At 54.3% G+C, this 23885-nt stretch overlaps 12 protein-coding genes across 12 annotated transcripts; 6 read left to right on the top strand and 6 right to left on the bottom strand.

The window, feature by feature from the left end:
• Nucleotides 1–75: 75 nt before the first annotated feature.
• CLUP02_16037 (uncharacterized protein) lies at nt 76–1605 on the bottom strand (the record flags this gene model as incomplete). Its single annotated transcript, XM_049294961.1, has 2 exons — nt 76–1241; nt 1311–1605. 2 exons carry the CDS (start codon nt 1603–1605, stop codon nt 76–78), a joined length of 1461 nt encoding a protein of 486 aa, XP_049152108.1.
• A 140-nt stretch (nt 1606–1745) lies between these two features.
• On the top strand, nt 1746–1967 carry CLUP02_16036 (uncharacterized protein; the record flags this gene model as incomplete). Its single annotated transcript, XM_049294960.1, has 1 exon — nt 1746–1967. The coding sequence occupies one exon, from the start codon at nt 1746–1748 to the stop codon at nt 1965–1967; it is 222 nt and encodes a 73-aa protein (XP_049152107.1).
• Nucleotides 1968–2696: 729 nt separating this feature from the next.
• On the top strand, nt 2697–3984 carry CLUP02_16035 (uncharacterized protein; the record flags this gene model as incomplete). Its single annotated transcript, XM_049294959.1, has 7 exons — nt 2697–2725; nt 2779–2929; nt 3007–3066; nt 3145–3267; nt 3338–3397; nt 3494–3753; nt 3843–3984. The coding sequence occupies 7 exons, from the start codon at nt 2697–2699 to the stop codon at nt 3982–3984; spliced, it is 825 nt and encodes a 274-aa protein (XP_049152106.1).
• Nucleotides 3985–4052: 68 nt separating this feature from the next.
• CLUP02_16034 (uncharacterized protein) lies at nt 4053–5464 on the bottom strand (the record flags this gene model as incomplete). Its single annotated transcript, XM_049294958.1, has 7 exons — nt 4053–4330; nt 4427–4461; nt 4641–4698; nt 4825–4915; nt 4974–5052; nt 5112–5198; nt 5298–5464. 7 exons carry the CDS (start codon nt 5462–5464, stop codon nt 4053–4055), a joined length of 795 nt encoding a protein of 264 aa, XP_049152105.1.
• Nucleotides 5465–8478: 3014 nt separating this feature from the next.
• CLUP02_16033 (uncharacterized protein) lies at nt 8479–9105 on the top strand (the record flags this gene model as incomplete). The annotated part of the gene is made up of 1 exon (XM_049294957.1): nt 8479–9105. One exon carries the CDS (start codon nt 8479–8481, stop codon nt 9103–9105), a length of 627 nt encoding a protein of 208 aa, XP_049152104.1.
• CLUP02_16032 (globin) lies at nt 8988–10262 on the bottom strand (the record flags this gene model as incomplete). The annotated part of the gene is made up of 1 exon (XM_049294956.1): nt 8988–10262. The coding sequence occupies one exon, from the start codon at nt 10260–10262 to the stop codon at nt 8988–8990; it is 1275 nt and encodes a 424-aa protein (XP_049152103.1).
• A 520-nt stretch (nt 10263–10782) lies between these two features.
• Nucleotides 10783–12053, top strand: CLUP02_16031 (uncharacterized protein; the record flags this gene model as incomplete). Its single annotated transcript, XM_049294955.1, has 6 exons — nt 10783–11107; nt 11194–11365; nt 11396–11520; nt 11577–11731; nt 11789–11869; nt 11937–12053. 6 exons carry the CDS (start codon nt 10783–10785, stop codon nt 12051–12053), a joined length of 975 nt encoding a protein of 324 aa, XP_049152102.1.
• Nucleotides 12054–14217: 2164 nt separating this feature from the next.
• CLUP02_16030 (uncharacterized protein) lies at nt 14218–16098 on the bottom strand (the record flags this gene model as incomplete). Its single annotated transcript, XM_049294954.1, has 1 exon — nt 14218–16098. One exon carries the CDS (start codon nt 16096–16098, stop codon nt 14218–14220), a length of 1881 nt encoding a protein of 626 aa, XP_049152101.1.
• A 182-nt stretch (nt 16099–16280) lies between these two features.
• CLUP02_16029 (uncharacterized protein) lies at nt 16281–16572 on the bottom strand (the record flags this gene model as incomplete). The annotated part of the gene is made up of 2 exons (XM_049294953.1): nt 16281–16466; nt 16525–16572. 2 exons carry the CDS (start codon nt 16570–16572, stop codon nt 16281–16283), a joined length of 234 nt encoding a protein of 77 aa, XP_049152100.1.
• A 219-nt stretch (nt 16573–16791) lies between these two features.
• On the bottom strand, nt 16792–20172 carry CLUP02_16028 (glycosyl transferase group 1; the record flags this gene model as incomplete). The annotated part of the gene is made up of 6 exons (XM_049294952.1): nt 16792–17928; nt 18169–18371; nt 18445–18725; nt 18781–19166; nt 19409–19557; nt 20166–20172. 6 exons carry the CDS (start codon nt 20170–20172, stop codon nt 16792–16794), a joined length of 2163 nt encoding a protein of 720 aa, XP_049152099.1.
• A 248-nt stretch (nt 20173–20420) lies between these two features.
• On the top strand, nt 20421–21346 carry CLUP02_16027 (uncharacterized protein; the record flags this gene model as incomplete). The annotated part of the gene is made up of 6 exons (XM_049294951.1): nt 20421–20523; nt 20586–20687; nt 20786–20930; nt 20983–21153; nt 21220–21247; nt 21308–21346. The coding sequence occupies 6 exons, from the start codon at nt 20421–20423 to the stop codon at nt 21344–21346; spliced, it is 588 nt and encodes a 195-aa protein (XP_049152098.1).
• Nucleotides 21347–21499: 153 nt separating this feature from the next.
• On the top strand, nt 21500–23766 carry CLUP02_16026 (uncharacterized protein; the record flags this gene model as incomplete). Its single annotated transcript, XM_049294950.1, has 10 exons — nt 21500–21630; nt 21756–21964; nt 22061–22152; nt 22229–22294; nt 22393–22728; nt 22767–22907; nt 22981–23224; nt 23278–23296; nt 23391–23588; nt 23667–23766. 10 exons carry the CDS (start codon nt 21500–21502, stop codon nt 23764–23766), a joined length of 1536 nt encoding a protein of 511 aa, XP_049152097.1.
• Nucleotides 23767–23885: the final 119 nt, after the last annotated feature.

Raw genomic sequence — 23885 nt, 5'->3', positions numbered from 1 at the left:
TATTGAGCAGCAAACCGAGGCCATCAATACAGCAATTTGCACTATCTAACATGATTACACTCCTTGGCTTCGTCTTCATCCGTCGAGAGAAGTCTCCATTGCCTTCCGTAGATCCTTTAGTTCCTTGCCTAGGCTTTCTTCTTGCCTCTTCAGTGCCTGAAATGAGACATCGACTACTCCAGAGAACATTGAGGCTGCATCAGGGGCCTTTCCCGCTGGTGAACCATCCGATCGCAGAGTCGGATCGAGTGATGCAGATGCTCGCCGCATCTGTAAAAGAAACTCTTCCGCTAACTGAATCGTGAGAGACATCTGGAGGGACGGCGCCGAGTCGACGGCAAAGGAGCCCACGGTGACGCCAGGAAGTTTCCATGACTGAAACAGGTGACCCGACTCAAGCTGATTTAGCTCTGAGTGAATGCAGCTGAAGACCTTCTGGTACATGTCTAGAAGCCGAACATACGTCGAGAGGACGAAGAGACAGGTCGCCGGATCCGACAAGGAGTTGAGTCCTTTGGCTAGTACAGAGTTCCCGCCATCGCTTGCGGGAGAAGCGGCCTCCATCGGTGGAGACATTTCCGCAAGAAGGTCAGCAAAGTGTCGAGAGAGTTTGAACATCTCATCAACTGGGAAAGGCGCCGAGGTAGAGCTTCCGTCATCGGGCGTTGAGGCTATGCTGGATCGGCCGGGCTCCTCGGATGAGTCGATGTGCGCGGGTAGGTTTGACGAGAGCTCAAAGAGCCTGGAGTTGACTTCGGTGATGCGCGGCATCCACTCTCCAGTCGATGGTCCTTGGCCAGCAGCGTACGGCCGGAGCATGATCTGCCTTGTTCTTTGCTTGACACGCTTCCTTGCTCGCCGCGGTGGAGTAAAGTCATGCGGCTTACTCGATCTTGAAGAAGATTGCCTTTGCAACGCAGGGCTTCCGAGATAGACCCGGCCGACCTGGTCTGCTTGCGGTGCCATGGGTGAGGTGAATGCCGAGTCTGAAGTTGCCGAGTGGACTGGGCTCCACGGATGGGTAATGGAATCTCCATGTCCTGACATCAGATCGTCCATGGCTCCGGTGAAAGTCTGGGGTAATTGTTGTTGGTTTGTGCTGGGTTGATAGAGGCCGGCAGAGTTGCCGAAGCCAAAGTCGAAATCGACCATGTCAAGCATGGCCTCAGGTGAAACGACAGCATTGTCTCCGAATGCCGTGTTACCACAGACGGGACCACCATGTTGGGTCTTGACGATAACTACACGAGGCAAGAATCATCAGTAAAGGGAGGATTATTCTAGACAAGTCAAAGACAACTAAGACTCACCTTGATCGGACTGTGTGACTTGGGCGGCCCCGCTCTCTGTACGCTGCCGCTTGGGAGTCGGGATGGCTCTTCGTACAACCTCTCCTGTTGAGCCGTATTGGTGGTGGTTGTGGTTGTGGTGGTGGTGCTGCTGCTGCTGCTGACTGTGTTGCTTGCGATACCGCAGAGAAGGGCTCGAAGTGCACTCTTCCTTGAGTCTGATACAGCGCTCACAAGCTTCATCGCCGACGCGCTTACAGCTGAGCTTCTGCCTATGGCACCGATCGCAGGCCTTCCGAATCGGACCGTCAGCCATTGTCACTGCCATAGTTCGGCGTTTGCAAAACAAGAACAATTTGCGAGGGAATTCCAGAGAGTCGGGGGTGAGGGGAGGTGTGTAGTCAAATAGGCCTGGATCCATTCGACCAAGAAGTGGGCTGCTCCGATCCCTAGTCAATGAGACAGCTACACATGAATGCTTTTCTCTCGACCGGGGACAAGAGTACCGTTGATGAGGTGCAGGGCAAAAAGAGAGAGATCCAGCGAGCAGGCGAGGTACCGAAGAGCATCGACTACGATACGACCCGAGCTGATCCATTCCTCGCCGCAACCATAGCCCGCTCGGTCGAAAAAGCACTGGATGTGCCGGGCTACCTTGATTGGACAGTCATCGGCTAGCCTTGGAGCGAGATAGTAAAACATGGCGAATATGGGCGAGGATGCTGGACCTTGTCCTCTCGGACTGGAAAGAAATAGCATCTGGGCTAACCTCTCCAGAACTACGGACCGGGATATGGGAAAGGTATCCGTACCTCTGGCATGGAAGGTAGCCTGCCTGGTAGGTGTCCGTAGGAAAAAAAAGGACGACGAGGAGGGAGTGAAAGGGGGTGTACAGAACAACTACAGACAAGACTCAAGTCTCCTCCATCCAGTCAGTCCATCCAGTCTGGTTCGTTCGAATCGAGCAGACAACAGCACCACTTGCTCGCCTGGACAACCAATAGGCACTTCCCCGGCGGCCCAGCACCACGGTACAGACCTTGCCTGACTTCAGCGATCCGATGTTCATTACTAGACAGTATGAGAGCACGATGCCTGAAAGAAGAAACCTGCTCCACTAGCTCGCAGACAGAAAGACAGAGAGACAGAGAGAGATACACGTCTCCAGTCCCCCAGTCTCTAGTTCTCCTCTCTTCAATCTGCACACTGCACAGAGCTGCACTAACCAGCCCAGGATCACTTGCAAGGGGCCGGAAGATCCACCAGGGTCCCTGTCTGTGGAGACGATGAAACATGCAAAAACGAAGTGTCAGAACTCAGAAAAGGTTTGGACAGATGTGGCATGGAAAAAGGACAAAGAAAGCTCTCTCCAGAGAGAGAAAACATAAAGAGCTTTTTTTTCCCACCATGACGGGCCACCATCCGCCAGGCGTGGCGTCTGTCTGAGTCTCTTACCCACCGTCGAGTCGAGTCGAGCCGATGTTCCTAGGTACCAAGGTAACTCACCACTCCAATCCGCTCCCCCACCACCGCGCGGCATGGCCTTGGACCACTTGGTCTCCCATCGTCTCCTGTGGTCTCCTATGGTCGACAGGGACCGCAAGAGCATGCAGAACGTGGCTGAAAGGGCGGGTCCCCGAGTTTGTGTGCCAAGGAATGGCCTAGGGGCAAGTGGTGATCCTGCTTCGACGGCGTCGTCGATGGACGTCACATTTAGCACCCATCTTCTTCAGGAAAACGGTGCAGCGCGGCGCAGGCACCAGATGCTGTGCAACCTGTGATCGCGATTCGAGCTTTTCGACGCCTAGCCTCGGGTTCGAGTTGGATCGCTTGCCTCATATGTCAGATGTCACAGGGTGGCAGAGACAACGGCGAAGCCTTCCCCGCCGCCTCTGCCTCGTCCCATCGAGCCTTCTGGCCAAGATCCATCGAGCTATCAAGCAGCTTCGGGAAGCTCTTCAACGACCCAGCCGACCACGTAAGTAGACTCCACGACGGCTTGGATTAGTCTCCTAGTCTCCGTAGTCGCCGTGATTCTCGCAACGTAGCCAATGGAGAGAGCCGTCTTGGCTCGAGTAGAGTCCAGATTCAGTTCGATTACCAACTTGGTGAGCCGGCGGGCTCGGGGATGGGATGGACGACACGACCTGACACGACGACACGACACCGGGCAAGCGGGATGAAGCCAAGCCGATGTTGCTTAGCCGATGGATGGAGCAATTTCAGTCAAGACCCAGAAATCAAGCCGCAAAATAAAACTGTCTAACGGTTTCGTAGACATGTTTGCTCGTTATGCGTGGAAATTGTCAGGATTCGAGGGTTGTTTGCTTCCTTTGCTGGGCTGGCTTGCGTGGTTGTTTGTTACCAAATATTTGTTGGTGGCTGCGAACCCGGCAATCTGGATTTTCGACCAGGGTACCCCGTGTTTGCGCCGCAGTGTACCAGACGAGATGGGAGCCCCCAAGTGATCGATGCAATCTGGAATCCCACGATTGTCACAGTGCGTTACTGCCAGGGGCGGGGGGCACTGATGCCGTGCCGTGATGACCTCAGGCACGATGACCAGCTAAAACGAGAGGGGAGGCATCCCGCACCACCCGGGCGAAGCACACCTGCAGCTGGACTTCTGTGCCTCCTTTTGCCTCGCTCGGTGAAGCTCGGAGTCAGCGCCGGGGGCAACCAGGGCCGAAGTTGAAGATTGGGAGGCCCAGTGACAACATCTTCATCGGGGAAAAAAAGTAATGCCGTAGTCGACTAACGAAGTTATGGTGGGAAGTTGTTGTGGACTAGGAGACAGCCTTGCGACGAGAGGCCGTTGAGTAGGGCCCGTTGTGGGTTTAAGCAGGTTAGATCGGTAAGGATACGGCCGAGAAGGTGGCAGGAAGGCGCCGTCTCTTTGTCGTGCGGGAAGGCCAAGTAAGCGCTGTAGGCGGGCAGTTGGCGGGCGCGGTTGGATGGCAAGCGGGAGACGATGTCGATGATGAGCAGAGCATGAGAGTTCCTAGGCTGGCGCGCCGTCGACGGTGAGTAACGTGCATTCCCTTAGAGCTGCGTGCCGGATTGGGGAGAATGCAGTTTTAGTGCGCGATATCGAGGAGCTCCAAAGTGTGGGTGGCTTGATTGCTAGCAAGGATCACCGACACTACCCCTCAAGACGGACCCTTGCAAGCTTCTGGTATCCGCCGTGCCATGGTCAAATCCGGACGTCAGAGGGCGACCCGACGTGATGGCGCAAATAGCTTAAGGAAAGCTAGTGATCTAAGTACCTTGTTATCGAAGAAAGTTAATTCTTTCTGAGTCACAAGTACAAGAATACAGTTTTAATAAAACAGTGTAGTGCCCACCCAGCACTTGAATTGAGATGCTTTTTCAAGCTTGCCATGAGAGAAAGATGACTGTACTGCGAAAGCTAGTGATCTGGCACAGCTAAGAGTTGTTGTTTGGGTTGTCAGACCCTTGCCATTCGATAGGAACGGCGGGATCCCGTGCGGAGTATCCTACGGAGTACGGAGTAGAGGAGGATAATACGACGGACGATTGATACAGTCGAGAATTCCCGGGCCAAAGGTGCCCGTGTCTGCCCTGGCTAGAGACAAAACTGGAATCTCTTTTTGTGTCAAGGGAGGCTTTTGAGGGACACAACGAGACACGAAAAAAGGTACGAGAAACCGAGGTGCGTTGCACAAGGTGTGAAAGGCGGAAGAGGCCGCGTCGCCCAGCCTTCGACTCGTGGCAGCCCAGTCTCCATGACCACTCTGGGACTCTGGGGGATCACCAAGAAGTCAGTCAGCGGCGTCACCACACCAGTCTGTGAGACAGGACAGAGTGGGATGTTGTGATTGGGCACCGCGTAGCCCCGGGTTACGGGTAACGTCGAGGCTGGTTTGGAAGCCGATCAGAGTATGACGCCTTCCACCGTCTTGTCAATGCGATTGTTGTTTGATGTTCCTGCTTCAAAGAATAAGATTCTTTGTTTTAGTTGGTGCGGATTGCGATTGTTCAGGCGACTGCGGCCGAAACGAAATGACAAAAATTGGGTCGGATGAACTGGTGTTCCAGGTGGTCCAGACAGTGCCATGAGCAGTGCCGGCACGATGCAGCCAGCAGCTTAGCATAATAGTCGGCGGTCGCAGTGCCAGGTGCGCGAATGCGGGCCGTTCCACGGAATGAGGCATCAGATCATGCAACTGCCCGTGCTGTTGAACCACGACTCGCGTAGGTATGTTGACAGCTCAGCTCGAGTCCCATCTTCCACCACACTAGGCATTATCGCAGCGCCTCGGCCATCCGTCAGAACCGGTAGCATGGCATGGCATGGCATGACGGGGTTGCTTTGATTTTGCGGTTTGGTGCATTATGACAGCTGCCCTCCCTTTCGGACTTGGCTTGTCGTCTGTCGGGTCCTTACATGGCGGGATGCGCGCTCCCGCGGAAAATTTCTTCAGCTTCTCGGCAGAGACGAGAACTCTAGGCCAGTGCACTGCGACATCAGGTGAACGATATTGGCACCGAGGTGCAATATTGACGGGGGAGGGACCCAAAAGAGGTTCTTGGGCGGCTTTGGGGCCGGCTGGACGCGTTGGAATAATGGAGAGAGGCGCGCTGAAGGACCCTCACGCAGCGTGGGGTGCTAGATAGTCTGCCAATCCAGAGCCCAAATTCAAGTTCCGCGAGGCACACTATTCCATCGCCGAGGGGCGACATCCGGGCAGCAGCGGTTCTCGACCACGGAAGCCGTTGGTCCATAAACTCTAGAACAGGCGGAGGGTCGGTTGGAGACTGGTCATTGGAGAGACCCCATGCGGTACACGAATAATGTTGAGCTCCAGGCAGCCCCAGCTTCAGGTAGTTCTACCAAGTATACGAACAGCTCGCAGCTTCCAGGTGTCCCGTGATTGGGGGGGGGGACTGAAGAGGTGTGACCAAGATGCGCGGATAGAGTTTGAGTACCGGCATTCCACAGTGGCCATCCTTGTGATTCGTGTCCCCTGAGAGGGCGATGGGTTTCGGCTGGTCGCAGGATCTTGGGTGGCAGGACAGGGCGAGAGTGGGCATCACGACGGAATGCAGCTGACTCTTCCAGAACTCTGGCCCTTAGGCCCGTCAGGATTCCACTCGATGATTTCTTCCCGAGGCCCCTGGAATGACGACGATGGGTGAAAAAATGATCAATGTGAGTGAGATCATTGGACATGGGGGCCTGGCAATGCCGGGACAGTTCCGGAGATCCATCGATCCATCGAGCGAGATGCCTGGGTCGATGTGAGCAGTGAGCAGTCGAATATGACCGTGGTCGAGGCCATACCATGAGAGATTTAGCGCAGGCGATTGACTAGGAGAATAAGAGGTGGGAGGCGATAAATCTGATCGTCGGGACGGGCGATGGAGCCGAGTGAATGGCAAAGAGAGGAAGGGGAAGAGAAAGAAGAAAGATGATTGAGAAAGGAAAAGATTAGTGGTGCCAGATGGATGGGAATTGAGCCCCTGTCATGTCGGCGGGCCCCCTGTCCTGACGCAGGGAAGCAAGAATGGGCGAAAGAGATGGAGAAGCGGCGCCCAAGGGTACGACTGCACGCGCTCAGCCACGTATCGTACGGAATCTCTAGTGTGAGTTGAACATTCCAAAGGGAAAAACGGCAGTCTCGTCGACAAGTGGGCGGGAGGATGTTGGTGTTGGAATTGGGGCTTGGTGTTGGTGAGAAGTGGAAATGATTGAGGTGGCAGCGTTGAGCGGGAGGGAGACAGCACGCAAGATGGGAGGAAGGCACACCCGACCCGGATGGCAGCACAAAGTACGTACCTGTTTCCGGCCGACGGATCCGGGGACGGCGACGGCAGGCGGGGACTTGCCCGGAGGCCGAGGGCGGCAGGTGCAGCTTCCGTCTCCCACCTCAGTACTCCTCCACTGCCCTCGCAACTTCCTCCTCAGGCTCTAAGGTATTCTACCTCGAAGTTAAGGCAAGCAGGTACCTTACTTCTGTACAGCCGCGTACCTCTTGCCTCCCATTCCCAGAATAACGTGACCTGGCCGTACCTGGGCCACTGGTTTTGCCTGTTTTATTCTTAGCGCTCGGCACCGGAGCCCCGACTCCCCGGGCACGTGGTCTCACCAATCACGGCCGAACTGAACCCCTGGGCCGATCCAGTGAGGTCTTGCCTCGAGATGTAAGTCACTTACCGCGGTAAGGTACGGACAATCCTCACAGGTCTCGACGCCTCTCCATCTATTGGCCGCAAATTCTTTACTCTGACCTCACATCCATCATCTGAATCTCGCCCACCTCGCCCACCTCTCCCGTCTCGTTCATCAGCTCCATCAGCTCCATCTTAGGTCCCTCAAGACTCAGACATTGGAGACATATTCTACCATACTAGCATGACCCTTGATCCGGATCTATCGCCAGCCGCCTCGGCTCCTGCTCCCTTCAGGTCTACCGTCAAGTAGACTGGCTTTTCAGCCTATCTTTCTGGGTATATCTTCTTCTACACCCCTCCCACCCCTGCGCCGACGTTCATCGCATCTCACATTGGATCCGAAATCCCATCAAGGCGGACCCTGATGAACGGGGAATATGCAGCTGGCCTCCTCCTGACTATCCATGTCGATCCGATGCTCCATGGGTAGCTGCTGGATCGTTGGGTCGCTGCATCGCAGATCGACGGACCCAAAGCCATGATTCCGCCTCCCTGCTGGTCCCAATTCCATTAGCTGCCCTCCCGGATCGCACCCGCTCCCGCGCAAGCTCCCGCTCGGGGAGCCATCCCGCCTGCAAGCCGTGTCTCGAGGCCTGGTCCTGGCATCCATCGTCACGATGCACAACTTGGGCGCCAGAGCCAAGTTACTCGTCACTTTTCTGTGCTGAGAAAAAGCAAAGTATACCGGGAATACGACTTTTCTCTGTGTCACCCAACCCATTTTTTCTGGTTTCGTCCAGTCTTCCCTTCGTGAACGCCGCGAGCCTCGTCCGCACACCCTTCCGCCTTAACCTATGGACCATGGACGAAGGCTTCATCCCAACGGCGGGCTGCTTACTTGATGCATTATAGCAATGGCACGAACGAGTCGCTTGGCTGCTACACCGTAACGCCCAAGCTCAGAACCTCAAACTCTGGTTCACCAGCGGACCGTCCCGATTCGATGCAGTGCCTAGCCGATAGAGGGCGTATTATCAACAACGATCGTTGTTCGATGTCAATATCAACTTCATCTTCTGAATCTCATCAACTTGCTACATCCCAAGATTCGACTCGGCGTCTAGAAGCCTCATTTTTCAGCCTGTGCGCAAGATCGTGTCAAATTCTACACGTCAGAAAATTTTCGCAAAACCCATCGCCTCGAAACAGCGCAGCTGGGAAAAAGAAAAACTTGGACTCGCACGGCCGAGGGAGGACCAAGTCACGAAAAAAGGACACAAGGCAAAAAAGTAACGAACTCTCGACACACAACTTGTCGTTCACAATGACAAAATTGTTTGAAAATTTCAGAGAGGTATCTATCTATCAATACAATTACAATTCAAGCAAGGTGCGCGCGAGGAAAAGAACCTCTTTCAGTTCGATACCAAAACTTGTCGCCCCGCCCAATCATCCCTTCGCAAGATCCCAGCCAAATCTTTTTCTTTCCTTCTTTCTTTCTTCCTTTTCTCCCTCTCTCTCAGCCCTGTCTAATCTGATACTCAAATCACTGCTGTTGACTGACTACTGCTCGACGTCACCAGTTGCGAATAGCTCCAGCTTCACTCTCTCCCTCTCGACGCCCAAACCTTCCAACACAAGTCTCACCTTGAGCATCCAATCTCTCGGCCCGCAGACGTAGTACTCGGTTCTCTTATCGGCGAGGCCGAGCTCTTCTTCCGGCAATTGCTTCAGGTCGAGTTGCTGCTCGTAATCGTACTCCTGCCCCTTCTCGTCTCCTGGCTTGACCTCATTGAGGAAGATATGCGCGCTGACGTTCTCTCGCTCCCGCGTCAGGTTCCGGATGTGCTTGGCAAATACCAAGTTGCTGCTGTTGCGTGCGGCGTGCACCCACTTGATCGGCCGGTTCGGCGTCTTGGACTCCGGGCTCAGCACCGTGTTGAGGATCGACATGAGCGGCGTTGCACCGACACCTGCCGAGAGAAGCACCAACGGAACGTCCGCCTTTTCGGATTCTTTCGCATCCAGGAAGAAGTCTCCTTGCGGGTGCGACACATCGATCTCGTCGCCAACCTGGTAGCCGTCGTGCAACAGGTTGGAGATGAGGCCGGGAACCAGGCCCTTCTTCAGGTCATCTTCCGGCGCGTCCACCACTGTCGCCTCACGCTTGACACTGATGCGGTAGTACTCTCCTTGTGTCGCCGCGTCGCTGAGACTGTATTGTCTGGGCTGAGTGATGCCGCCGAGTTGCGGTACTGGGACCTGCACGGAGATGTACTGGCCGGGTAGATACTTGGGCAGGGGGAGCTTGCCGTCTGAGGGTGCGAGGTAGAAGCTGGTGACGGAGTCGGACTCGTCGATGCGGCGGATGATCTTGAACTTGCGCCAATTTGTCCAGGTGCCTGCTTCCTGGTACATCTCCTTCTCGCGGCGGATGAAAACCTGCGCAAGCTGCCCGTATGCTAGTGTCCAAGCCTCGGCGATCTCGGGTGTAAGTGCGTCGCCCAAGACTTCCCCAATCGCCTTCATAAGGTGGTGGCCGACAATGTCGTAGTGCTCGGGGCGAATGTACAGCGACGCATGCTTATGAGCGATGCGCTCAACGGCGGATTTGAGCTTGGGCAAATCGTCGATATACGTGGCATAGGCGAGAACAGACTGGGCGAGTGCCCGGGGCTGCTCACCGGAGGCCTGGTTGCGAAGACTGAAGATGTTCTTGAGTTCGGGATGAGTGTCAATCATGTCCTTGTAGAAGAGGGTCGTGATGGTCTCGCCGTGCACCTTGAGCACGGGCGCCGTCGACTTGACGATGTTGATTTGGTCTTGCGTGAGGCCCATTCTGGCGGATGAGATGGAGAATGCTCGGGCAAGGTTGTTTGTGGGGCGAGCCAAAGTTGGCAAAAGACGAATGGTCTTGAAGAGGGAGAACATCTACCAAGGGTGGTAAGTCGGAGGTGATGTTGAGGCTGACGGTGACGATGATGATGATGATGTGCTGCAGCCAGTGCTCAGCAGTCTGAAGTCTGAAATTTCTTATTGTCTGTGTGACGAAAGTCTGAAGTCTGATGTCTGGATAGGTAGTGATACTTCCTCTCTTCTCTCTTCCGTTTCAGAAGCGGGAGACTCGGGCAGTATTTATTTCCTAGGACAAAGGTGCACCATTTCCACGGGACGACGTTTACAATTGACAAATATCAGGCTTCTCAATGGTCGACGATGTGTGCGGACCGCTCATGGCCGCTGGCCTCCACAGAAAAACCGGGCGTCCCGTAACATGGCTCACTGCCGGTGGCCTGACATTCGGGTCGGAGTTCCACATGTCGTTGAATCTTGCATCTCCGCGGCGCGCACCCGTTCAATGGGCCACAACGTCGGCAACGGGATCCATTTCCCAGGACGGCCGGGGGTCACCCCTGACCAGAGGACCATGGACCACGCCGACGAGGGCGGAATCGTCAGCGGCCGCTTTCGCGTGGCTCGTCAGAGCTGCCGACTGGATTACAGGGTTGCAAATGCTAATCCGCGGAGAGTAAGTCTGGACCTTGGGGTTGTTTTTGGCATTTACTTTGCAGTTGCGTCACTTTTGGATCGCCATAGCGACACTGAGTCGTTACATCGTGGACACTCATTGATGAAGGAACCCACTGTGGATGAAGCGGCGACAGACTTGTTGCGTAGATTCGGTGAGAGCCGCCGACTTCAAAGGCCTCATTCACGTGCTACTCGTCACTGCGTAATGGCACTGACCTCTCTGCCCTGCCGGTAACAGCCGGTGGCAGCATGCAAGCTGCAAGATGGATCGAGAACCGCCCTCGGAGTCTCCAAGGTCTGAGATGTTGCAGACGCGCACTCTCTTCTGTCAAAGTTGTCACGAGCGCGGCGCGCGGCGGCCAAGCGTCCGAGTTCCAGAGGAGCCAGAAACATCAAACCTCTTTGGTGGCGTAGGTGGTTCCTGGCACTAACTCAATTAGCAACGCTGCCTCCCTCGCCTGTCAAAGCCTAATTCTGCAGGCGAAAACCAGCTGTGGCGTGTGTTGGAGCAGGGTACATGGGATGCTAGACACTGGTTTCTCTTTTTTCCTCTCAGTCGATTACAGTGGCGTCCCCAGCTATCGATTCTGTGCCTGGAATTGAGTCTTGACAGATGGTGAGGAAAGGGACGGTGGAACATGGAGGGTGAGGTGTACCGAGTGGCCGACGCCTCACACTCACCAGAGTTAAGAGTCAAGAGTCAAGAGTCAAGAGTTCAACAGGCGAGAAACATGGTTTTCAGAGACGAGAGACAACAATGTCGCACCGCCACTCCCGTTTTGAGTGGCTTGTAATTAGATCTGTTTGTATTTCGTCCGTACGGGTACAGCTAGGCATTTGCGTCACATTTCATGGGAATCACCGTCCTGCTAGTTTCGCTGAATATCGTTCGAAGCCTTAGTGGACGCCCATTTGTGGGTAGACTATAGCAAATATGACGAGAAAGGAGCACTGGGTTTTCCTGCTGACTCGATTCGGAAGCAAATTGATTTTTCTTGGACAACAAACAAATACGGATACTGTGGCTGGAAAAAGATCACCGCGAGGGTGCCCAGTTTCCAGTTCCCAGTTCCAACTCTCCCCGAGCCGACGGGATGAAAGTCTCCATCGGGACTCATCCCAGGTGCTGAATTCCTGTGCGATGGATGAGCCTCTATGACTTGATCAAGACTTTGAATCCGATATTCCTCGTGCCTTAAGCTATCCCATGACCATTAACCAACGAACCCCAACGGCGCCTATCCCCAGCCCGGCCACAACGCCAAGAAAATAATCCCGCTGCGCTCTCCCGCATCCCGCCGCCACATCAGTGCAGCTTTGCGCCGCCAGCTGACGCGCTGGGAGCAATTACCTAATACCTCGCGAGATTTCCCGGGATGACTTTGTAAGAAACAGGAAACGCACAAACGCGGAACCGCAGTGAGAATCCAATGCCCAAAGAAATGTCGTGGTTCCACGATCCCTCCCGATGATCCCACAGGGCTAGCGGAGGGGCCCATGACCTGGGACCTGGGGAAACCTTCTCCGCGGACCGGGTCGCGTAGGGCGTGATGCGTGTTCAGGGAAGAGGGCGGTGGGGATAGATCGTGGGTCGTGGCTGTGAGCATTATGGTACCCTTGATTTGGACGAGTGTGACTGCGTGTAAATGTTCTAGAACTATGCATGCCGTGGACGAAGACCAATCTTGCTTTTCTCATTGACGAGCGCAGAGAGTTTCGAGGTCGAGTATGGTTCGATAGAGTAGGTATTCTCAGCACGAAAACAAGTACCAGCACCCAGTTCACGTCTCCTACCTTTGGCTTTGGCGCAAGAAGCCCCAAACCGGCAGTGTAAACTCATGATACGCAGTAAAGACGTGCTTGCTGAAGGCACCGTTACCCCAATCTTGGCATGATTCCACTCTACCGCAGCTGCCTTGGTGCGTTTGGCACGTTTACGTCGTTACGCAGTATGCGCTGAGTCGTGACCTCGCAGATCTCGCTATTGCGAAATGTCCGAGGTGCGAGCTTTGTGGGACCATTTTTTCGGGTGAGCATGACCAACGCGACGACACACGACGTCAACCGTGGGTTGACTGGGTCTAGATTTGGATCTTGGGATGGAGATTCATGGGATTTGGAATTTTGATGATTTGGTTTTGAATTTTGCATCTCCTCGGTGAAGGATCTTATTTTTGAGATGGTTGAGGCGGAGGTTTATTTGCGGAAGTAGATTGAGGCCGAAAGTCCACCAGGTCAATGAGATGTCAGTATATTGTGTTCTTGCAAATGCCAACTCGACGTTGAATCTACGTGAATCCTTCGCAGTAGTGTGGCAATTGTCGTGGCACATCGCCTGTCGAGGGTTTTGCTGTGATCGGGATATCAACCTGATAGTTTGCTGCCATCTCATCCTTCATCACCACCAAATCGATCCCAAGAGGCGGCTCAACGGGAAGAAAACGCCGACGTTTGGATTGAAGGGACCAATTAACATGCTGTCACTCACGCCCTTCCGATATATCACCATCGCGAGAGTCCCATTGAGGCGAAATATGGCCACCTTGAGAACCTGCTCTGTTGGTAGATGTCAACCCGGGAAGTCAGGTGTCCATGGTGAACGAGCAGAATCTTAGATCGTTAGAGCTTCTCTGGGTCAAGTGACATTCACGTTTGTATGTTTCTCAAGCCGCGGTCGTCGTCGCCGCTGAGTGGCCATAAGAACAAGACGAAGACGAACAAGAGAAAGATCGCCTGTCCTGGCTAGGCTGGCATCACGAATTTCGTATACGAAATCGAGCATTGAATATAATAAAAAGAAACACACTGCCCTCGTCATGAAGAGCAGATGTACTGGCTAATTTAATCTGGTCAAGTGGTGCGTGATGCCCATTATCTGTCTCTTCACTTCAACAGCCTTATAACAATTTCTAGAAAGTTCACGAAAAGTCATTCCTCGATGTGGAATCGAACAAAAACCATGCGTCAGATCCGGTGGTCGAAGGGACTGAGATCCACACTCGGGTCTTCCCCCATGAACCCCTCGACCAACTTACCCGAAGCGCTTGGTGACAGGAACGAAGAGAAAGGTATTCAAGTATCCTGCCTCGTCGAGGTGAATACACATCACCGGCGTCGTATTCACTCTCCAGCAAAAGGTCCAAAACCAGCACGTATCAGAATCTCGATATAGAAGCGAGCTAGAATCTAGGAAACATCTCAATCCAGGACAAAACATCAAGGAAATCTACCCGCCCCTCCTATTCTATCTACATCACCACCCTCAAGGCCTAGGCTCCCACTCCCAATACCCCTTCCCAGTACCCCGTCGCCCATCCCTGCCCGCCAACGAACTGCGGTTATGACAGCTCGGATGGAAGTGATCCTCCTCCAGCCCAAAAGGCCACATGGCAATGAAGCAAATCTCCCCGACGTCGCACCCAGGCCTACACTTCTTCCACGCGCTCCACCCGAGATCCTCCTTCAGCGCCTGAATCACCTTGCGGCCCTTTGTCACCGCACCCTCGAGCTTCTTGCCGTCGTCCCCGTGACTGTCGTCGACCGCGCGCCGGACCTCCGCCTCGGAAACGGCCCCGACCAACGCCGGTAACGCCTGTAGAACGAGACCCCGGACATCAAAGAGATCTCCGCAGAGCCTCTGGACGACAGCCTCGACAGCAATGTACATCATCCCGTCCTCGGGCGTCCACTCGGCCTTCCAAACCGTCGCCGGCGTCAAAAAGTGCTTCACGCACCGCTCCCGCGCCTCCCTCACGTACCCATCCTCCTCCTCCCCCTTCTGCTCCTTCGCAACAACAGCAGAATCATCCGCATCCCTCGGATAATCCACAAACGTATTCGTAACAGTCAAAACCTGCGCCACAAACCCCTCATCCCCCCCATCAGCCCCCTCATCCGCCAACGTCTCAATCCGATCCCCATGCCTCGTAACAATCATATCAACAACGCCCTGCCAATCAACCCTCCCATCCTCCCACCCCGCCCCCTTCACAATCTCCCCAACCCGTCCGAGCATAACCCCCCTCTCCGCCTCCGTCAACCGTCCCAGGCGCGGCATATCGACCCTCCCATTCGGATTGCTCACATTCAAAGGATACCACAACCCGCTCACCATCCCCCCAAACCCAAGCCTCACCCGCCCGCCGCCGATGCCATCATACCGCTGCCCGACGGCCCTCGCCCACTCAAACATGTCGATACCGCCCCCTGCCTCGGGGACATCGTTCCACGGCCGCCGCAGCACGCTCTCGAGCGCAAGTCCGTCGTGGAAGTCGCAGTAAATCGCCTCGAAGCCGATTTCCATCCTAATCACACCGTCCAGACCCCACGCCTCGACGACATCACATATATCCGCGGCCCGGTCCCACTCCCCGAACCCGGGCGCCTCCTTGAGACCGCGCAGCAGGAAATCCTGTGTGTCGAGCGTGCCCATGCCGGTTTTACCGGCCGCCATGCCGTCGAGGTACAGCAGCTTCAGATCCCTCTTCGCGCGGTAGGTGTGGAAGTATCCCCGGACGGGCTTCCCGTCACCGCCGCCGGGTCCACCAGGTCCCTTCGGAGGAGGCTTCTTTCTGTCATCATCGTCGTCGACATCCGCCCCAATAGGCCGTTGACTTCCCTCCTGTCCCATCATGAGAATAGGCTCCGAGCCATGCGGTCCTTCAGGTGGTCCACCGCCACCACTACCCGGCGGACCCCCAGGACCCTTACCCTTCCCAGGCGGCCTCGGAGGCGGCGACCCCCTCCCGCCCCGGAAACTCCTCGCGAACCCCTCCGAGTGCTCCATCTCGAACGCGAGCCACTCGAAGCTGTCGGGGGTACTGTTCGACCTCGTGCCGTGATACAGCAGCGTGCCCTTGGGCACCGTGGCGGGAATGAGACCCAGCCCGTTGTGATGCAGCGAGGAACCCCATTGCCGCATGGCAGAGTGGACGGCGTTGAAGATGTGCACCGCATTCTCTCGCGCATGATCCGCGCTCGGCGCGAAGTCGACTGACGACGATGATGTCGTTGAAGGTGGTGATTGATGATTAGGCGGTCGCGGCGCCGAAATGGGCTCGGCCGAGACGAGAGCCGTCGCTGGAGATAAACCCAGGCCAGCAGATAGCGCCAAGACGGCGGCGGCCGAGACGAGGTGAACCATAATGTTCACCTTGGGACAAAGTTAAGGTACGGATTTGGAAAAGGAACACACCAGATCTAGAAACACTGTTGAGCCATGTTCAGTCGAGATTAAACGAAACGAAAAGATAAAAGATAAAAAAAAGACGCGCAGCTCGGGAGGTGGCAGCTTATGGCTGCGGCTTAGCTTATCAATCGGAAGGATCAGCTCCCAGAAAGGCCCTGGTTCGCAGCCCGGTGCGTTGGGTACGCGCGGCTGGCCGCGACAACTGACTGATTCAAGTGATTCGCGGTGAGACTGGAGATGTAGCAATCGGAAATCCGACCGGGGCTTGCGGCTTGCGCGGCGCTCTCGGCCGTCCGCCAGCTAAACCTGTCACCTGGTGTCGTCTGGGATCACCCCAACACAATTGTCCTCGTCGAAACATTTCATCCCCCAGCTTCACACCATCTCTCTGATCATCTCTCGCCTCTCGCCATCAGTTAAAGATAACATCTGCAGTTTCACAAACTAAAGTCGTACTAAAGTGGGGATATCAATTCGAGTACTGACGAAGAAAGCCATCTAGCAACCATACATCTCAGTTTATGAAAGACCCCGAGAACCGCCGTTTTTTCTTTCCACGATACCATGATTTCTTAGTGCCTCAAGTCCGAGCCGCAACATGCCACAACCTCATAATACGTTCATTCGCAGGAAATCAGCCCCAGACATTTAGTGGCCATCGTCACCGTTCTGGCCATTAGTCTTTCCAGAGACGACGGGAATCTCCTTCTTCTCAGTAAAGTGACGAGGTAGACGGTTCTCGCTGTCGCTGTAAGGCTTGCCGGCCTCCTCGCGAGCCATGTCATTGACCCAGCGCTCATTGCCGCGCAGACCAGGCTTGACGCCGACTTCGGCCCACTTGGCGGCAAGGTAGAACCAGCCCAGAGCATTGCCGACAGTGCCGACCTCATCGCTCACACCAGTGGCGGCGGCGTGGCTCATCTTCTTGTGCAGGTCAGCATCGGTGAAGAGGTTCAACAGATGACCTGCAACGGCCTTGTAGTCGCCGGGCTTGACCAAGAAGCCGTTGACGTTATCCTTGACCTGAAGCGGAATACCGCCAGCAAGAGTCGCAATGACTGGACGGCCAGCGTGCAGCGCCTCCGAGACCTTGACCTCAAAACCCTCGCGGGTAGAGAGCTGAAGGACAACGTGAGCGTTGGCAATGACGGTGTTGAGGAGCTGGTCATTGGGCTCGAGGCGCATGATGCTGCAGTCCTTGACGAGGTGAGGATAATGCTTCTCGAGCTGATTCATAGTCTGATCGTAGATCATGCTCGCGTCAGGGTCATCGACTGAGCCATTGCCACAGACAACGAGCTGAGGGATGTCCGTCTCGCCCTTCTCCTCCAACAAACGCCGGAATTCGGCATAGGAGTCAATCACGGTGGGGATTCCCTTGGACGGGTCGAAGCGAGCCACCTGGATGATGTACTTGCGCGCAGGCCACTCCAGCTCAGTCATTCCCTGGTTACGGCAGGCAGTATTGTAGATGTGGCCATAGTAGCCAGTATCCCACTTGTTAAGAGGCTTGTTTAGACCATCGAGCCAATCAGTGGTGGCCGGGAGGTAGACCACCTTCTCGCGAGGCACGTTGTGCGGAACGAAGATGGGAATGGGATGGCTGATGAACATGTCGGCATGCTGAATGTTGCTCCACAGGAAGTTCCAGATGTCCTCCTGAGGGGAGCCAGCCTTTCCAGTGAGGTCGCTGCGAATCTGGATGTGGGATCTATAGAGGACAGGACGATCCGGTGTAATCTTCTTGATTAGGGGAATCAAGCCAGGCATTTGCGGGTCATCAATCTGGATGGGGCATACAATGTTAGCAGCCGTCCATGATCGTAGCTGGGATGTGATGCAGTGGTGTCCTGTCAAGCAGTAGAGGGGTGGGGCGAACCCGACGAGCGAGCTCCTGTGGAGATGATTCCACATTGGATGCATCCGTGGAGGGGTAGCTGTGCAAGTGGGGGGAGGGGTAGCAAAACTTGGGGATAGCAGCTAGCTGCATCAAGCGGGGGGACACTGGGTTTGGGGAAATCTCACCATGACAACGTCGGCTCCGCCCTCTTCGGGGGGTCGCAGAGGACCTCCCTCGGAAAGCCAGTAACGGTTGGCATTGTCCGTGATCCAGTCGATAATGGACTGCTTCTCCTCAGCCGAGATGCGCTGATCGGGGTGGCTGACGCCCTGGAGGATGTTGTGGATATTCTTGGTCACCCTGAAGACGCCAGGCCTTGGCTTGGGCACTAGCTATGATGTCAGATCCGTACGATTCTCCAACAGCAACGTGGTCTCGGTCCAATGCGGAAAACAACATACCATACCAGGTCAGGTCGACACCAATAGTTCGAGCAAACCTAACGAGAGCATGTCGCATCAACGCGACTCCTCCACCTTGAGGGGTACTGCTGAAGAAGGCAATCTTGGTCTTGTTCTCGCGAAGCAGCTTGGCAAAGAACATGGTGGCATCCCAAGTCGGAGCACCGCAGGTATCCTTGTGGTTCTGGATAGTGTTGAGCTGCACACGGAAGCCCGCGTCGGTCTGGACGACACCTCTCCAGCCAACCTGGAGAAGAGGAACGAGGGAAGGTCCAAAATTCCTGCAATATTTCGTCAGTCACAAAGCACATGAGGCAACAAAAAAGTCGGTCTTACATGATGCACTTGCGGGCCATGGAATCGGCCTGCTCGTCAACGCGCTTGATGTCCCAGAAGCTCTTCTCCTTGTGCTCATCGTCAGGGCGCAAGACAACGGGGACGATGTCGAGCTCGAGCCAAAGACGGGAGCACAGAGTCTGGCTCATGTACTTGAGGGTCATGGGCAGACCAGCGCCAATGAACTTGGAGAAGTTGGCATGCTCATAGTCTTCAAGAGTATTGATGACATAGTCGGCAATGGCATCGTTGCCGGTCTGGGAGCTATCGTCAAGGTTGATATGCTTGACCGTGAAGTCCAAGAGGTAGACAGTGTCATGGATCGCAAGGGCAACCACAGCAGTGTGGGAGTCGGCGAAAACGGCAGAGATACCGCAGTAGAGGGTCTGTAACAGTATTGTCAGTGAAGTTCCTTTTTTCGTTCAAAAGCTGCACAGCAAGCAACTAAAGGAACACAGCGACGAAGTGAACTGAGTTAACAAACAACCAGGACAGAAATTCATCAATTGAGCGGAAGCTTCGGTTCATTGTCTCACAAAATGGGTGAAATGGACGCATCAGACCATGAAAGTGAGACATGCGGGGAAAGGCGATGGATATCGTGAATAGGCGGGAGGGGTTAACTCACAGTCAAAGCTGGACCAAAATGATTGCCTTGCTCGTGCATGTTACTCATCTGTCTCCTGCGGTGAGCGGAAGCTCCCAGTGAGAACTGGCGACCCGGCTGCTTAGGGTTCACCATGATGGGCGGTGTTTGGCGAGATTGAGCTTTGGGATCTAGTATTGAGTAGGTAAGGGAAGTGTCGCTGATGGAATCGATGCCTCTCGCAGGGCAGAGTCTGAGGTGTGCTGAGCACAATCGTCTACCTTACTGAGCGGTAGACTTGAGAGATGGATTGTTGACGGAGAGAAGAAGTGAAGCAGGGGGAGAAATTTTCGATGCGAGGGGAGGGAAGAGTTTTGTGATGAGGCAGGCTGGAGTAAGGTAGGTATGGGAGCGAAGGAGGTAACGTGGGCAGACACGGTCAAAAATGAGGCATGGCAAGCGTGGCAAGCGTGGCAGGCGTGGGAGGCGTGTCAGGCAGGCTGGGGGAAGGAGGGGGGCAGACGGGACGCGGGATGCTGGTAGGCGGACGAACATCAATGGGAAGGATCAATTGGGAAGCAGCTGCCGGACTAGGAAACAACTGAAGCGAACAGCAATATGGAAAGGCACGACAAGACGACCTCAGGAGGGTGGAAAGGCAGGAGGAGGTCAGGTTGCTAAAGAGGTTGACCGGGTTGGGGAAGCCACCATGGGACGATTCCTGCCGTATCTGCGCCTTCGGACAGGAGAAGACGTTGTCAGAGAAGGAGCGGTTGTAGGTCACCTCACCTGCCCTCACCTAGCATTTTGCGTTGGACTTGGATGTGTTTTGGGCCGTACCGACCGTACCGACCGTACCTGCTGCAGGCACAGGTTTAACATGCGGTATCGAGTGCCATGTAACAAGCGAGTAGAACGAGAGGCACAGTCATGCGAATGGCAGAGTACCTTATGGTATCAAGAGAAGGAAGGAGAAGGAGGGTGCCCTGCATGAATAGGTACCTACCTAAGCACAAAAGGTGACATGGAAGGTAAGGTAGGACCAGGAAGGAGCATGCAGTGGCTCTTCCCCGACCGGTACGTTCGGACGGGTAGCGGCCAAGTGGGGCCGTCCGCGAACGGTCACCGTGAGGTCACGCAACGTCAGGCCAGATTCGGTACGTATTTAAAGTAAGGTGCCTTAAGAAGGTACTCGACTTCCAGTTTCTTCCTCAAGCAGGTATGGGGAGACACCGAAGGACACCATCTCAAAATCTCAACTCGCAGGTGATGCATGAAGACAGGGGCGACACCCCGCGTGGGAGAAAGCACGTTGACATGGGTAAGATGCCCTGGCTGTGGGGGGAAACACCCACCCTGTCGTCTACCTCAAGATACCTTCCTGTTGTAAAGGGAATTTAGCATGACGGGGCTTACCAGCTAGACTTTACGTCCCTGCCTTCTTGTCAACCTCTATTCAAAGTGGCTTACTTGGTGCCTCGTCCGTTTACCGTATTTTCCTCTTGAAGTGCCGTTTGGTACTCCACGTTGAAAGCCACAGTTACACCACTTCTCTCACCTCCGAGTACTGCAGCACCTAGCGTTACCTAAGGTACCTTACCTAACATTAGGTACAGTAAGGTAGGTAAGGCAAGGCACATGAGCATGTTACCAGAAGTCCGAGGCGTAGGCTTGTTCAACGTTCAAACCATAGCCTTGCTCTTGTATTTGAACTATCGAGCCCTCATGGTTAATTCCTCCGCTTACTTCGACACTGCATCTGTACCTTTCAATATCTCCCCAAGCTGGTGAGAGTTGAAGTGCCTGGGAGACTTGGTGATACCTCCTCCCCGTCTTAGGTTGGCTGATGCAAGTACGTACTGTCCGATACCTTACGCCACTGTGCCACCACCCCACTTGCTGTTACCTTAACTTTCAGGTTCACGGAGATGCTTCCTCAAGTGCAATGTCAACACCGCCAACCTCCACCACCTGATCTGATCTCGATGAACACTTGAGTGAGTACCTTACTCCAAACACCAAAGGTGTATGTTTCTCCTACAACCTTCTCTTTCATATGCAAAAATAACAGCAGCGAGAACAACAAACGCCGCGTGAAGCAACAAACCCATGGCACGCCAATAGTACACCACCATGGCGACACGAGCCACCACGGCGGGACACACCTCCCACAAGCAGCACCACCACACCGCATCTCATCTCATACATCCTCAAAATCATCGCTGCAATCCAAGCGCTGCCTCGCCCACGGACATAAATAGTCGGTGAGCATATAGCCATCTTCAAACCACTGAAGTTCGACTTTATCAGCCGTGGGGGGCGCCGTCATCGAGTTACGAGGAATCTAGGAACTCATTCCTACTGGGCTATACCACCCACCAACATTGAGCTGGAAGAACAGACAGTTGAAAGGTAGAAATGACCACGCGCCTCGTACAGATTTTTCATCTTACATGAAGCCGACATGCGGCTGCCAGCAGCCATTTCGACCAAGCACACCCTCTTCCTTCTGCCAATCCGAGATTGACGAGAAGCAGATGAACATCACCGATACCTGCCACAGTCCGACACCGGAATTGCCCCTCTTCGGGGAACAGCGTCATGGAGAACGACAGAGAGTCCCTTGGCTGTGGTCGACATGACATGCCCTTCTGGCTAGCTACCCTACTAAGTTCTGCGACTTTGGCCATCAAGTCGATGAATTACAGTACTATTTTCAAGCGCCATCTCTTCCATTGACCATGTCAAACGTTGCAATAATAGACACCTTATTCCAGCACACCGAGGTGGAGAATGATGCGAGGGCCAGCTTAACTCGACCCCAACCTGTACCCCAATCGTTAGCTTGCCCATGCCAAACAGACCACGGCCCACGACGCTATTCTCGGCGCCCCGTCAAGTTTGGAAGCGGCTAGTTTTGGCTCCCAGGTATAACGGGTACAAGGGCCACGGTGGTTGCGGGGGTCATGCAGGTCGTTTAGAGGTCTCGCAGGAGTTCCTCCTTGAATTCGTGTCGACGACATCAGAGAACCGCATCAAAAGCCTTACAAATCATTGATCAAGTTGATCTATCATCGCCGACAGATTCTCTCATGGCGTTCGGGAATTTGAGGACTCCCTGGCCTTTGGAAAGCATGGCACGACGCCTTGAAGATGGTTCTTCAAGTACCCCAGACATGGGACACCTGGGTTCCACCGCCAGCGTGCTATTCCTGCCCCGGGCAACTTTCGCAACGGTTCTCCATCCCATCGACCCCGCGATCCGCTGTCGCAAGTGCTTATTAGGGAAGTTGAGAGGATCTCTCGACTTTTCCGATCTTTCTGACTGCCCTTGCGTGACGTTTATTCTGCTCAAAATCACGGTGAGAGAGATATTTTCAGACAGGTCTTATGCTGCTAGATCCACAGCAGCGTCATCACCGCGATGTACCGGACCAAGTTTCGCATGGTTTATGGTGCAGACTTCAGGGCTCACTGTTCTCAGGATCATACGATTGATGCGCACCTAGGTGACGAATCATCTGGGCTAAAGCAACACGAGGTTCCGATTTTTTCTCAGATCATGTCGTCCATCAATTTCGCTCCGTGCCCTGCTCTTTGCGTCGATGTTCTAGAACGTCCATGCCAGGGCACTCAAGTGGTGCGGGATTGACAGCGCGACGGCTCGGCCCCCATCTATGCATCACAAGCCAAGATTCGGGCGTCTTTGTCAAGAGCTTGAGTTGGCCCTTTGCGATGGGATACGTCAGCGCCAGCTACAACTAGAGTACCGCCCTTTCCAAGTCATGGTAACGATCTTTGGTCATCCTTACAGTGTTTTCGCCTTTCAACTTTTGTTAACTTTCCCACGAAAAGCTGGTACGTATAAGGGAGGTGGTTTGCAGGCGTTTCCATGCTGCAACATGAGCAAGAAAGGCCCACTACCGATCAGTGATGAAAATACCGGTATGCCTCTATTTTGGCTTCATTGGCCGAAACATCTGGGTCAAGGAATGTTTCTTGGTAGCGCTAATCATATAACGAGAACTTTTCGATCGAGCGGGTTCTCGGTGTTTGAAATGGAGACAATCAATGCGCTGTCTGGACCAAACCCGATAGACTTAAGAGAGCGCAGATTCCCAATGGCCTTGCCGACTGTCTATGAAAGCATCCGGTTAGGTGTACGTCAGGGATTTTGGGTATCCGAATTAGCCATGGCTAGTCACAATTCGATATTCAAACTGTAAGTCAGTGGAAACATACTTAGATCAGAGTCTTAATTTTCAAGGCGGCTTCTAGATTCTACGAGAATAGTGAATAGTTCATCCTATGCTTCGACACGACCAATGGTTCATCATCTGTACCACTGGATTGAGCGTATCATTGTGTTCGCACATGGGAACGGCCAAGCCGGCGCGTAAATTTGAAGATACCTTATCAAGGAGGCATGTGTGATATCCTACTTGTTTCGTGTATGTCGTGTTTTTCTTCAAAAGTACCTTGAAGATTGTTCATCCCATTCACCCATTCACGTCACACC

This window comes from Colletotrichum lupini, chromosome 9 (assembly GCF_023278565.1).
Source record: "Colletotrichum lupini chromosome 9, complete sequence".
NCBI classification, from domain to species: Eukaryota; Fungi; Ascomycota; class Sordariomycetes; order Glomerellales; family Glomerellaceae; genus Colletotrichum; species Colletotrichum lupini.
Note: the sequence above shows the minus strand (reverse complement) of the source record. Positions and strands in the feature narration are given on the sequence as shown.